The sequence below is a fragment of the Xenopus tropicalis genome, chromosome 10 (genome assembly GCF_000004195.4).
Source record: "Xenopus tropicalis strain Nigerian chromosome 10, UCB_Xtro_10.0, whole genome shotgun sequence".
Classification (NCBI taxonomy): domain Eukaryota; kingdom Metazoa; phylum Chordata; class Amphibia; order Anura; family Pipidae; genus Xenopus; species Xenopus tropicalis.
Window position 1 is genome coordinate 31,291,493 of NC_030686.2, and position 13,392 is coordinate 31,304,884.

Below are 13,392 nucleotides of genomic sequence, written 5' to 3' on the forward strand. Positions count from 1 at the left end.
AGATGATCTTGTTGGGGTTACAAGTCTTGCTAGTGTGTGTGGGGGATATTCGACACCAAGGAAATACACAGCTTCCCTAAGCATTTATTACCTTAAAAACTATTATGTCTGTTATTTTTTTTATAATGCAGTGTATTTGCCTTTTTTGGATGTAAAGCAGTTGTAGATGCAAAGAATGTCGAGAGATGTAGTTCAGCAATACCTTATTATATATATAAATGATTATTAAATATTTTTGTTAGTTGCTTAACTACATGTAAGTTGGGCAGAATATCACTCAGGCATGCAACATAGTTGTAGTATAGGCATGCTATGGGGTCTACAGTTGTAGTTGAGCTGCATCTCTCCAGCATTCCTAGCAGCTAAGTGAAACGTTCTTGGACATACACATTTGTTGGTTCAAGACTAACATTTTAAATGGTAGAGTTAATTTTTTGCTATGTAAACAGTGTAATTTAGAAATAAAAAGTACACCATAAAAAATTATGACAGAATCCCTTTAACAACTGGAGGGCCACAAGTTTCATTTGTTTAGATGAAAAATCTTCAGCTGTAGTTTTCCTACAACTCCCAGCATACACGGCAGTCAGGGGCAATCAAGCCTTTTCTGATCAATATGGGGAGGGGTTATCTTGAATTTACTTAGAGATTTCAAAACAAAAAGTCATGTAACTACAAGAACAGGTACCAATAACATATGGTAGAACTGTACAGTAGTGGCTTATAAAGGTTAGCTGTGTCTATTGATGTTGTGTGACCCCAGACTTTCTAGGAGAAGCCCCTTAGGGAGGTGCAGCAGCACAGCCATAACTTTGAAACTGATGGACATGTTCCTACAGGTACTGAGGTTCCCATTAGCACCGGCTGTGCAGTTTCCTTTCCTGGCACCCCTGTCCAGGAACCTGTTTGTTTCCTCTTTGCTGCCGTTACCTTGGAAATGAGGAAATGTATGGAGGGCGGCGCTACCAGGAATATCATTATCTGGAGAGTGACGCACAGGCGCCATTCATAATCCTAAAACAGGAAAGGATAGTTTCCCATAAACTATGGAGACACGCCTGTTAACTCTGCGTGTGTCAGCATTCTGCGGCCTACACTGGAAACCTTTGTGTGCTGCATCTCAACAACAGAAGATAATAGGGAAAAAAATGAGGTTAAAGGGGAACCTGATTATGATTAAAGAGAAAACTCTTTCATACCATATACCGCCAGACAGTGGATCTAAAAATACTTTCTTCTGAGTATGAGATTAATTGTGCTTTTATAGCTTTTCTTTTGTGCTGTATACAACTTCCCTTGTGTTTATTTAGGGCAGCTTTGACGGAGTACAAGAAAGGAGTGGCTTGTCCTATGGAATGTCTCACAGACACCGATAGCAACTGAACTTTCTGTCATGTGACAGCTAGGGGATGCAGTTGCTACTGATATGTTATATGGCAGCTCCTACTGTAAAAATACAAGTATGCAGAGAAGGAATGTTTTCGGGCATCATAATGAATGTCCTTATATATTACTGTATGGGTTGCACCCAATATCATTTTATGAAATGGCCTAAAGTAGTTTGGCACAGCTGGATGGCCATGCATTTAGCATCCCTGTGTATCTATTACCCCTATTATGTACCGGTGGCTTCCATTGTGATTGTGGCAATGCAACACAAACACACACATGCACACTTACAGTGACTAAACAAATAGACTTATTTCATTACAAAAATTATTTTTTATTATAAGTTACTGAAATGGATTTCTTTGTGTTAAATATAAATATGTGCAAATTTTGTCCTGGGGATGTTGCCCATTATTGGTGGTCGTCATGTAAACATGATTGAGGTTAGGATCATGTACAGTGCCCTCTGCGGTCTCACCCAGCAATGGCACACGTTTCTTGTGCAAAAAAAAAACAAAACTTCATGGTGACGTCACCATTCATTGTCCAGGGTGCAAGTATTTTTGTATTTCTGCCGATAAGAATGTAATGTGCAGGCAAGTGTATATCGGCCCAATGCTTGTGCATGAGTTCAGTCTCTCCTGGAGATAATACATGGAAGCTGCCATCTGTATAGCGCTACATGTACTGGTAATGCCCTGCAGTGTGACAGATACTGCCCTCCAGAAGATCTGATTAAGGCTGTGTAGGTGACATTGTAATAAATACATCCTCCAACTTTCAGTGCAAAACAGGCCCTGGGTTCTGGTAGTGTTTGCCGGGGAGGGAACCAGAACCAAGGTCCTTAGAGCAGCCACCATCCTTTCCACCACTTCCCTCTGCGCCCGGCGAGCAGGGTCATTTGAGAGGTAGAGGGGAAGTGTCTGATGGTCACATACTGTGTTTATTTAGACAGTTCTTATTGCAGATGCTCAGTCTCTAAAACAGTACTTGGCATTTTGTGTTCATCACTTAAGTATTAAGCACTTTTTTTGTCTCAGGCTTTTTAATACTGAACAAAATGTCCTTTGCAGGCAAATGTTGTTTCTTTAGGTCCACTTTGTCATAATCTTTTTATTGCCTTGCTTTACTGATCTCCATGGGTGCTCTGTGCCTCTGTTCTCTGTGCTCTCTTCTTCCTAGGCACTGGGCACTCTGTGTGGCAACCATGCATTCTACTCATTTGAGTTTTAATTCCTGTTGATCCTTTTCTTTGGCTACACAGGGGAGTCATATTCCTGCAGAAAGTCTTTTATGGGCAACGGCAGCTGCTCTCGCCCCTCACCCCCTTCTATGGTACCATTTACAGCCTTCCTACATAAGTGCTGCAGAGAAGACACACTGGTTGATAGTGGCCGTGACAGAAGCAAAGGGACCCGCTCCCCTCCAGAATAAATGTAATATGCCCGTTTGGAGCCACTGCCTGAGTCCTTGGCTGGCATATAATGGCACAGCAACTTTAAGACACAGTCAAAACGTGGTACTGGCTGGGCACTGCGTGGGTCAGTCTGCAAAGAGAATCCACAAGGCTCACACTGAATGCGAAGGTTCTTGGTACCCGACTCAGTTTTGACACTGAGGGTGAAAAAGTGTCGCCGATCAGAGCTGTCACGGATAAGAAATGTTCCCGCTGGTTCTGTGCTCAGTAGTAAGTTTGCCTGGCTGCCTGTTACAGTGCTCCAGTAAAAACCACTCTCTTGGAGTTTGCGCACTGCAGTCAGCACAAGGTTGTACTCGCTGCGGGAAGAGAAGGTCTTAAGTCGTAGACTAGAGTCCAGTGCCCGGCTCATGCTCGGGAACTTGCTCTGCGTGACCATGACGGTTGGAGCCAGTTTTTATAATGGAGTTTGAGTCCTTTGACGTGTGTTATTAAAGGAACAGGTTCAGTTCTACTGCACAGCAATAAACTGCCAAGGGAAAAGAAAAGAAAAAATATGAGTATTACGTTCACTAAAAAAAAAACTGTGCATGAACATTTAATCAATTGTGTAGAGTTTTAGGGATGGTGGAATTTTGCAGGCAGTGCGTGATTGCCGTCTTGGAAGGGGCCCCCTGGCTGGAATGTGGGCTGTGCTGTTTCTTGGAAGTATGAATTAATGACAGCTGCTGCTTCATTGTTTGGGATTTGCAGTAAATGGACTAAGTGTGGCTTGGGGCTTGAGCTGATACAGGAAAGTGCCTGTGCAACTGTGTCTGCCTAAAGGGTTAATAGTAGGTTATGGGATTTGCTGCAAAGAATCAATAGTGTACAACCTCGCAAACGGTAAATCACATGACCAAGCCATATATGCAAACCAACGCATGCAGCCTAACTTACAGCATATCAATTAGGGGTCACCCGCACAGGACATGGTATAAATGTCTTGTACTGTGGATTTGTAATTCACCTATTTAGCATCTATTGTGCAGGGATAGCAAATGCCCAGTGTTATAGTTTAACTACAGCTCCCACTGCCCTGTCACGTTAAAGGTGCTGGGAGTTACAGTACACAATACTACAGGGTTAAGACTTGGGCACACTTGAATTAAGAGTTCATATCAGAAGGCTATAAGTTTGTCTATTAACAACAATAAAACAGGATCACTACAAATTGCAGTATTTCTATTCTTCTGTATGTCTATTTACAACAATATACATATTAATATACATACATATTGATTAATTAACTTTTTTTTAATACTGCTGGGATGGCAACGCACCAAATAATCCATTTTCTGCCACTACGTAGCTATAAAATGTAACAAATGAAATACCCTCCCCATCCCGAAGCCCCTATGGGTCCATAATCAATACCTTACCTGAATGAAATAGGCAGTTCCCACGGCTATTGAGGGAGCAGATTCACAATAAAGATATTCAAAGGCAGATAACGAATATGTCCCAGCTGCTTTGGTCACTTTCAGACCCCTGTGATAGTCCTGGGATAGTCCAAGCTGTGTTAAAAAGTGTATACTATTGCTGTCTCACAAGTTCCACATCAGTTCTGAAGCCCCATGAGCGCACACACACCCCTTCTTATATGGTGAGCAGCTCCTCCTTTCCCCCGCCTGCCCCCCCCCCTCCCACTGGCCTATTCCTGGAAGAGGCTCTTCCTGTAATGTTAAAGCTGTGTATGATACACAGAGTTGTGACGGCAAACTTCCAACTCTTGACTCCCTATTCCTGGCAGGGCTCAGAGATCTGGCTTCTCCTGTCTGTTACTGGGTTTTCTTCCAAGAATCTGCAGGACACACACAGGCACTGACTCTAACCATGTGTGGCCCTAAACTACGGGCCCTTGAAACAAAAACAAAACAAAAACAACTTCTGGCATTGTTTCAACCATTATGAAATAAAAATCTATGTGGAAATCAGGCGTTACACACTAATTCAGAAATACTTATGGGAAAGTTTAGGGAACGTATCTACAGAAAGAACGGGGGTTTTGGCTTCTTTTAAAGATCTGGCTTTTCCTGCTAGCACTTTGCCAAATACTGTACTTTTACACTGTATTGAGGCAGAAAGGGAATTATGTGAATTTTAAGTCACACGCAGTTTCAGCTAGTTTATTGCCATATGTAAAAATGTAAGTGCAGATTTCCTGTCATATATTTCTCTTCATTAGACTGGTGTATTAAAAAGCACCACACATTGGTAAAGGTGGCCATACAGGGGCCGATTTTAGCTGCCGATATCGGTCCCTTAGACTGATTCTGTAGCTTATTGGCCCGTGTAGGGGCACAAACGACGGGCCTGCCCGACCGACATCTGGCCCGAAATCGGGCAGATATTGATCGGGCAGGTTAAAAAATTTAGTCGCAACGTCTCGTTGATGTGGTCCCTGAACCCACTGCACCTATTGCTGGCATTCTAATTCGATCCCCATCGGTGGGGATATCGGGAGAAGATCTGCTCGCTTGGCAACCTCGCCAAGCGAGCGGATCTTAACGTGTATGGCCACCTTAAGATTATAAGCTTGAGGTCCTGCGGCCTGCAATGCTGGGAGCTGGAGGGTAGCAAGCGGCACAGCTCTGGCCATAATATAAAAATAAATTCAGTTGTTGCTAGGTAGCAAGAGTCTGTCACTATGCTGTCCAGTTTTTAAGATTGGAAACGTGCAGCATGCTGTTACTCTGATCCAAAGAGCAATTCCCATTCATCTCTATACATCCCTTTTCCATGCATGTTATACACATTTAAAAAGTTATTTTTTTACATTTGCATCTGACCGAGGCTTGTATAGCAGTGTAGTTCAGTTAGTTACTTAATCTGTCAGTTTGATATAACTATAGGAATACTGCCCTACTGACCCGCCATGCCAGAAACTTGGTACCACAGCAATATGGGACTTGTTGTGTTGTGGGCATCCAAAAGGGCCCCTCCAGGTCTTGATACACTCACCCCACTTCCCTAATAGTTATGGTTTTTAATAAGATATAAAACTCAAAGTAAATTGTGTGAACAGCACCCTGCATACCTATTTTTAATCATTTACGTAATTTTTATAGTTCAGTTGCAGCAACAGACAACTACATACACAAACAGTCTAAGTTGTTATGCAGCCTAAATAAGCATTGAATTAAACCTACACCTCCATAAATCCACACCCATGTGTGAGCAGTGGGGTTTCTATATATCAAAACTCTGCTGCCTGCCATTGTCTCTGGAGAAAAGAAAATACACATAAAAGACGTTACCTTATTACATAAGTTTATTCCTCACTAATGAGTACTTTCAGTGTGGTGCTAATGGAAAAAAAACACAAGTGTTCTGTTCTAATTGTATGTATTCATTGATCTTTTAAACCACTAATTGTGCTGTAAATTAGGCCTACAAGAGTCCCAAATGGGCACTTTCACTATGTACCTCTTGCTGTTTTTCCTACTTTATCACAGTAGTAACAGGTGAATTGGAATTATGGTGGCAGCAGTGATGTTTTTTATAATGTGGAAAATATAAACTGTAGTGATTTATTAAGACATTTAGTAATATTCATGTTTTCCCCCCTTTCTTTTATTTGGGAATCAGCCCCACACCCAAGTGATGTCAGTGTTGCAGCTGGAGCGCTGGGCTTGTGCCAGTAGTCAGGCCAGTTATAGGGTTATTTAGGTTGGTCTTAGTATCTGGATAAAACGGAATAGAAATGTATTTGTTCAGTTTATAATAAGCGTTAATAAGCAGTTTAATGAAAAAGCTATATCCTTTTTCTCAAATAAAATATAATTGATGTAATAGAGAGGAGAAAAGCCAGATGCATACAATATAGCTGTGTATTACCCCTTAGATTGTTATGCCATCCCCCATTCTCAAACGCTGCCTCCTACCCTTAGTTACTCTACTGGCTGAAAACTTCATAAATCATGTATCCATGGCCTTGTAAATGGCCCCCTTGGTGTCCTACTTTCATCTGCACACTGCACATTTTGCTTCCCCTAGACACCATTCTTATTATCCAGTCTAGTTCTTATTGGCTGGTGCTGGAACCCTGATGTCATGTGAAAGAGAACAGTGGTATAAGTTCCATGTATTTAGTAAGCAGATACACTTTCTAAGAAGTTTATGAGAGATGATTTGTGCTCGGTATGGGCAGCCAGCTGGTCAGAGTGGTCTCACCTGAGTCTACCACAGACCATGTGAGACCCTGTGTGAGGGGTGTTGCCACAGATCTCTCTTATTGACGTAATAACAGATAGTAAAACAGACATAGTAACAGTAACATCTAAGTTATCCCTTAAAACAACATCACTTTTGTAGGTCTGTTGTATTTGCTGGTAACGCTGAAAGGATCTATTATGCCTTATGTTAACGCAAGATGAGTGGTATCCATGCCTTTCCTCAATGACACTCCTCTGTAGCACACAAAGGTGGTTAAAGGCCAGAGTTATACAAAAATATAAAGGGTGCTTGATTGGACCTTGACATTTGGCAATGTAACCAGTAAGCCTTAAGGTTGAAGTGTCCTCTGCCTTCTCCAAGTTGTAGGTAAAAGTGCTGATGCAAACTCTAATGCTAATTGGAGATAGCTACCTTAGACACTAGGGGGCACATTTACTAATCCATGAACGTCCGAAAAGCGTCAGAATGCGTTTTTTCCGTAATGATCTGTATTTTTGCGATTTTTTTTTAGTCGCCGTCGCAACTTTTTCGTTGCCTTCACGTCTTATTCGTCCCCATCACGACTTTTTCGCGAATTGTCGCGACTCTTTCGTTGCCGTCGCGAAAAAAACGTATTGGTTTTTCCGCCGTTTACAATTGCTCAATATGAAAAAATCGCGCAAAATACGAAAAAAACGTGGCGGCGACGAAAGGGAAGGGGGTGGGTAGGGAGTGCTGCCTGCTTCTCACTGTTTAATCTAGATGGGGTGCTGTACCCAGTGCACAGTACTATAAATAATATACTTGGGTGCACATAACCACTTATCAGTTTATATAACGTATTTATGGTGCCAGTATCCACTGCATACATATACAATGTATGTGTTGCCTGTACACACTGCACCTGAGTGCAAGTTCTTACTTCGTATAATGTGCTTAGTGTGCCAGTAGTCATTGTTTCAAGAACATACTACAAATTTACATAGGGTACAAGAATCCATGGATAGGTCATGTTTTTATGCAGCCCTTCCTGCTTGCTATTAGTCTACACTTCATCATACACCTCTCAAACTTATCCTCATCCCTTGAGTGACATATAAAGTCGCAAAAACTCTAAGACCTGATTATCTTAAAAAGAAAATAATTGAAACTAATTTTAGCTAGTTTACGTAGCACTCTGAGGCAGCTGATCCACAGCTTAACTACATGGGAGATTTTGTAGCATGGTGTGGCATTGACAGATGTAGTCGCATGGAACAAATTATAATGGGACTGATATAAAAACATGATGTGTAAACTACATGAAAGGATTGCCATCGACGTGACATGCCCGTCGCAGCATCCTCATCTAACAAGATAAAATTTGCATTACAACTGCAGAGATCAGACTTTATTGCATCCTACAAAATTTGTGCTGTGGCATGACAAGATTTTGTGGGTCAAATAAAACCACAAAATTGGATCAAAATTTCCCATGTAGTTTAGCCCTTACAGTATTGGAAATGAAGTAGCTTGTACAGGGAGAACATACAATACTTCCAGTGCCATGGAATCAAACCTGGGCCCCTGTGCTAACCATTGTGCCACTGTGCCACTAAAGGTCCCCATACACAGGCCGATTATAGCTGCCGGTATCGGTCCCTTGGACAGAACTGAGGGGCCTGGCCGACCGATATCTGAAATTGGCCAGATATCGATCGGGCAGGTTAGAAAATCCAGTCGGATTGGGGACCGCATCGGCTCGTTGATGCGGTCCCTGAACCGACTGCCCCATAGGTGGGGATATTGGGTGAAGATCCGCTCTGCCCGTGTATGGCCAGCTTAAGGCCCTGTCACAGGCCTAATAAAAAAGTAATTGTCTATAGTATCAGAAACACCTCTGGCATTTACTAGTTCAGGCTTATTTGCATTAAAGCAGCAGGCAGTTTGTGTAAGGGGCCACAGGTTTCACTGTACTTGCAGTCTGTATTAAAGGAATACATTAAAACATAATAGCTATTTTTTCTGATCTAAATGTTGATGTTTCTGTATTTGTTAGGCAGAAGAAATGTTTCAATTTAATTCCTGCAGGCAGGGGATGTGTTAAACCTATTCATTTTGCCTGCTCTTGCTTCTCTGTACTGTAACTATACAAATATACGCTCTGCTTCTGGGAAGTCCTGTTCTGAAAACACAGCTGCTGCCTCTTCAGGTGAAATGCAAAGCATGGCCTCAAGGCAGGCTGATTAGCTGCACGATCCAGCAATAAAAGAGTGCTAACTGCATGCTCGCTCCAGCCCTCTCCCTGCTCATACTTGGCAGCACTTTGTGGAATAGAAAAGAGGTTTTCCTGAAAAATAAAAGACCCATATTTCCTATGCGCCGAGTTAGTCAGAGCATGTAAATAGAGCTCAGTGTGCTGAGACGGGGCAGGCTGCGTGGCCTCAAATAAACTTTATATTAGCAAGGAAAAATGCTCCTCTCCTAATAAGTGGAAAAACTGTGGCACAACGGAGTGGAGAGGAACCCGCATCTGACTCTCATACATTAACACAGTGAGAGACCCCCTTTCCCCTGCCTTACACTAACAATATAAGATAAGATTAACATAATATTCTAAGGCACGCTGAATTTATTCAGAATACAGATCATATGTTTCAATGTTCTTCTGGCAGATTCCTGATCTTGTGTGGAAGTGACAGACTGGGGGGCTTCTATGTAGATGTATAGCATCAAGGCTGCTGTCAGAAATCTTCTTTTTGGCCATGTGTGCAACTGTGAGCATAGCAGCCTGAAATCCAAAAAACAAAATAGACCACCTCTGTAATAACTCCTTATGCCCACTGTTATACCATTATACTGCTGGTATGCAGTTGGACTCGCTGGGCATTCTGTGGTCTTTAAGCCCATAGAGACCAGTACACATCACAAAAGGCTGTCACCAGCATCTCTCAGAGGGGAACAGTGTTAATGGTAATAATGTATTGAGGTGAGGCTGACAGAGGGCTGTTTCAAATGAAAAGGCCTAATGGAGTGTCATAATGGGTTTGATTCTAAACGATCTTACATATTCCTATTATATACTCCATTTATGTACTTTCATTGTGTTCTTTAGGATAACCACTTATTATAAATTGAGGGTTAGTGATTCTTGTACCATTTGGTAACATCTCCTATAACAATTATATTGATACCCCACGTGCATGCTGTCCACTTTGTACCTGTTGAGCATTAATGGAGACCAAAGCATTAAAGATACTACAGGGGTTAATTACTAAGACCCCAGTGGAAAAAAACAAGAGCTCTAAGGGGCCATGTTGCCGAACACAGGCAGTCGTGACGGTGGCCACAGGTTTTTGTGCTCTAAAACAGAGTGCAGAGAGAATGAAGACTTGCAGTAAATCATTTAGCATGGTGAGGAGGGTGCAAGGTGCAAAGACATAGCAGATAGGATTGCACCCATTCTTTACACTTTTTCATCTTGCCTTCCACAATATAAAGAACCCCTTATTTCTCCTGGGGGTACTGCAACAGAACCATGCAAACCAGACAGAAGTGTGGTTTGATGAAATTATGAACCTAAGCTGATTACTCAGTAGCCAAGCTGTGCTGCATTTAAATGCTTAAAACATAACTGGTGGCCTTTTCTCATTTTTTTTATACACACAATTAGTACTAATATAATTTTTTATAATAGGATTTTTTTTTTAATAGGAATTGTGTTTCTTATGCTTCACAAGGAACTATCATCAAAATCTCAGACACCCACATTTTTTGCCAATAAATATTTACGTGTGCCCTTAAGCCCAGTTATTCCAATCAACTATCATGGGAAGTATATAGTTTATAAAAAGAAGAAACAGGTCTGCAAAGTGCTATGTCTGCCACTGCCATAAGTGTTTCATGGCACGTATTTGATTTATGCAGGCATGTGATAATCCCAGAAGGTCCTTGGTTGTCAATTCCACTTAACAGCTCTGCAATAAAGCTGATATTGACATTTGCACTGATCAGATTGCTCTGAGTATGTGTCTTCACTTTTCACCCTGTTATCAGATTAGGCATTGGTAAAGGGGAAATATATCTTATTTATGTGAAAAGATGACTTTCATTTTCCTATAAAAGCTCAGTGACTAAAGCAAAAGTAATTCCTATAAAGGGTCCTATTTATACATGTATTTTTGCCACATTTAAGAACTGCCATTTCTCTAGCCATACACTAAAAAATCTGCTTGTTTGGCGAGGTTCCCAAACAAGCGGATCTTTCCCCAGTCTGTCCACCTTTAGGTGGGCGATATTGGATTAATCTGAATAACATTGATGGGATGTAGGCCCATGTGGGCGCATTAAAGAGCTAATTCGCTCCTTGCCCTGATGGGATATTTAAACCTGCTCGATTTTCAGCTAGACACTAGTCATGAGGGCCCCATACATGGGCCAATAAGCTGCTGACTTGGTCCATCAGCAGCTTTTATCGGCTCGTGGACGGCCACTTTAAGTACAATAGGATGCAGTCTTTAAGTTTCTATAACAATGGCACGGACTGGGAAAATAAATGAGTGCTTGACAAACTTACACATATCTCAGACATGCTGCCTGCAAATGCACTGGAGAGTGGAGTGGATTCTGAAGTGGGAAGGGGGTTATGTGGGTAGGGTAAGTGTGAGGGGTGGGGGAGAGGTGCAAGTGAGCACCCCAGAAAACACTGAGCATGGAAGCTATTACGAGCACCTCTGATGGTGTCAGTTGCTGCTCTTACACAGCTGCTGAATGTCTGAACTGCTACAAATACACTATATTAAATACAGAATTTGTAGCCATATTCTTTTTTAGGCTTTAGTTCTCCTTTAAATGAGCTTTAAATGTACTTGTACCTGTATAATGTGTATATGAGTGACAGATAAAGTGGGAAGAAATGGGGCTTTTCAGTGGTAAAGAGTGGTCACATTTCTATTGAAAGCACCGTTCGATTCTCTTTACTGTGCCCGGTAGTTTTTGAGCTAAAAAATTCTATGTATGCCCTTAAGGGATTTCCCTTAGTGTCCCAGATCTCATTTTGGCTCTGTGCCACATTGTGACGCCACTGGGAGGGGAGGTGACAGTAGGCCACTTTCACTATGCAAATGACACTCAGCGTTATTAACCTGCTCAGCACTAAAGGAAACAGCAGGCCACTATGTTATTGCCAGTACAGAGCAAGTCACACTGATAGACGGGAAAATGAAAAATATTTAAGCACTGTCACAAGGTTAAAAGGCAAGTCAAGGAAAATTCACTGGGCCTAAGACTCTCGGCCAGCACATATATTTGCTGAAAAGTGCACCAGCCCATGAGGATATCCTTTGAGCACTGCACCACCATCTCTGCAGATCTTGATGCAATCCTCTTTGCTATACCAAATAGCCCACAGTAGAGTGAAAATATAAACTTTTTTGAAGTGTTGGATCTTTACTCCACTGTGCACAGAGGATCTCTGGGGGATAGCTATGCTGTGCTGGAATCATAGTATCCCTGGCCAATGTACATTTCAGTTAATAGGCTTGCAGGCCCAAGGTCCAAGGCAGTGATCCCCAACCAGTGGCTCGGGGGCAACATGTTGCTCCCCAACCCCTTGGATGTTGCTCTCAGGGCCAAACCAGGTAGTTATTTTTGAATTCCTGACTTTGTGGCTAGTTTTGGCTGAATAAAGACAAGGTTTACTACAAATAAAGCCCCCTGTAAGCTGATAGTGTGCATAGAGGCTGCCTAATAGCCAATCACAGCCCTTATTTGGCATCTCCATGAACTTTTATGATGCTTGTGTTGCTGATTTGGCCCTCCATGCCAGTAGCCAAATACCAGAAAGAAATTTAGCTTTGCAACCTTGATAAAAATCATAAATGGTCATAACCTGGAATGTGTCCAAAGACACACAAAGCTTTCAATGGTTGTCCTTTATGTACCCCTATGTATCCTTCTGTTAGCCTGCACCACCAGTAGAGGGGAGACAATTTTTTAGGCGGTACATTCGTTTAATGCGGCATACTTGTTGAGTTGCATTATGCAGCCACTACTCCTGACTGCTCAATTTACTTTCCTCTTACTATATACTGTGATACAGTTTAGAACCAACTAACCAGTCAAACTTTGATCACACCTTCATCAGACAATACCCTAAAGGGACCCTTTAGCAAATTCTAATTCTGTAATAACATATTTGATATTGCTGTGGTGTTTTCATAAATTGGCATTTGAGTACTTGCATTCTTCTTTAGATGAAAAAAGGCATGGGTGTAACTTAGCGATTCTGCCTTTATACGCTATCCAAACCTAATTTGGAGGGAGTTGCCTAACGTCACACCAACCTAATGTACTGTAGGACATTCTTGCCCTGATTGGAAACACTTCATTCCTTCTGTTCCTCATCATGG

At 41.9% G+C, this 13,392-nt stretch overlaps 1 protein-coding gene across 1 annotated transcript; it reads right to left on the reverse strand.

Annotated features, from left to right (window-relative positions):
• Positions 1-1,702: 1,702 nt before the first annotated feature.
• Positions 1,703-4,399, reverse strand: socs3 (suppressor of cytokine signaling 3). Its single transcript, NM_001005696.1, is given in 2 exon segments — positions 1,703-3,335; positions 4,228-4,399. A coding segment is annotated over 1 exon segment (600 nt). The 5' UTR covers positions 3,246-3,335; positions 4,228-4,399; the 3' UTR covers positions 1,703-2,645.
• Positions 4,400-13,392: the final 8,993 nt, after the last annotated feature.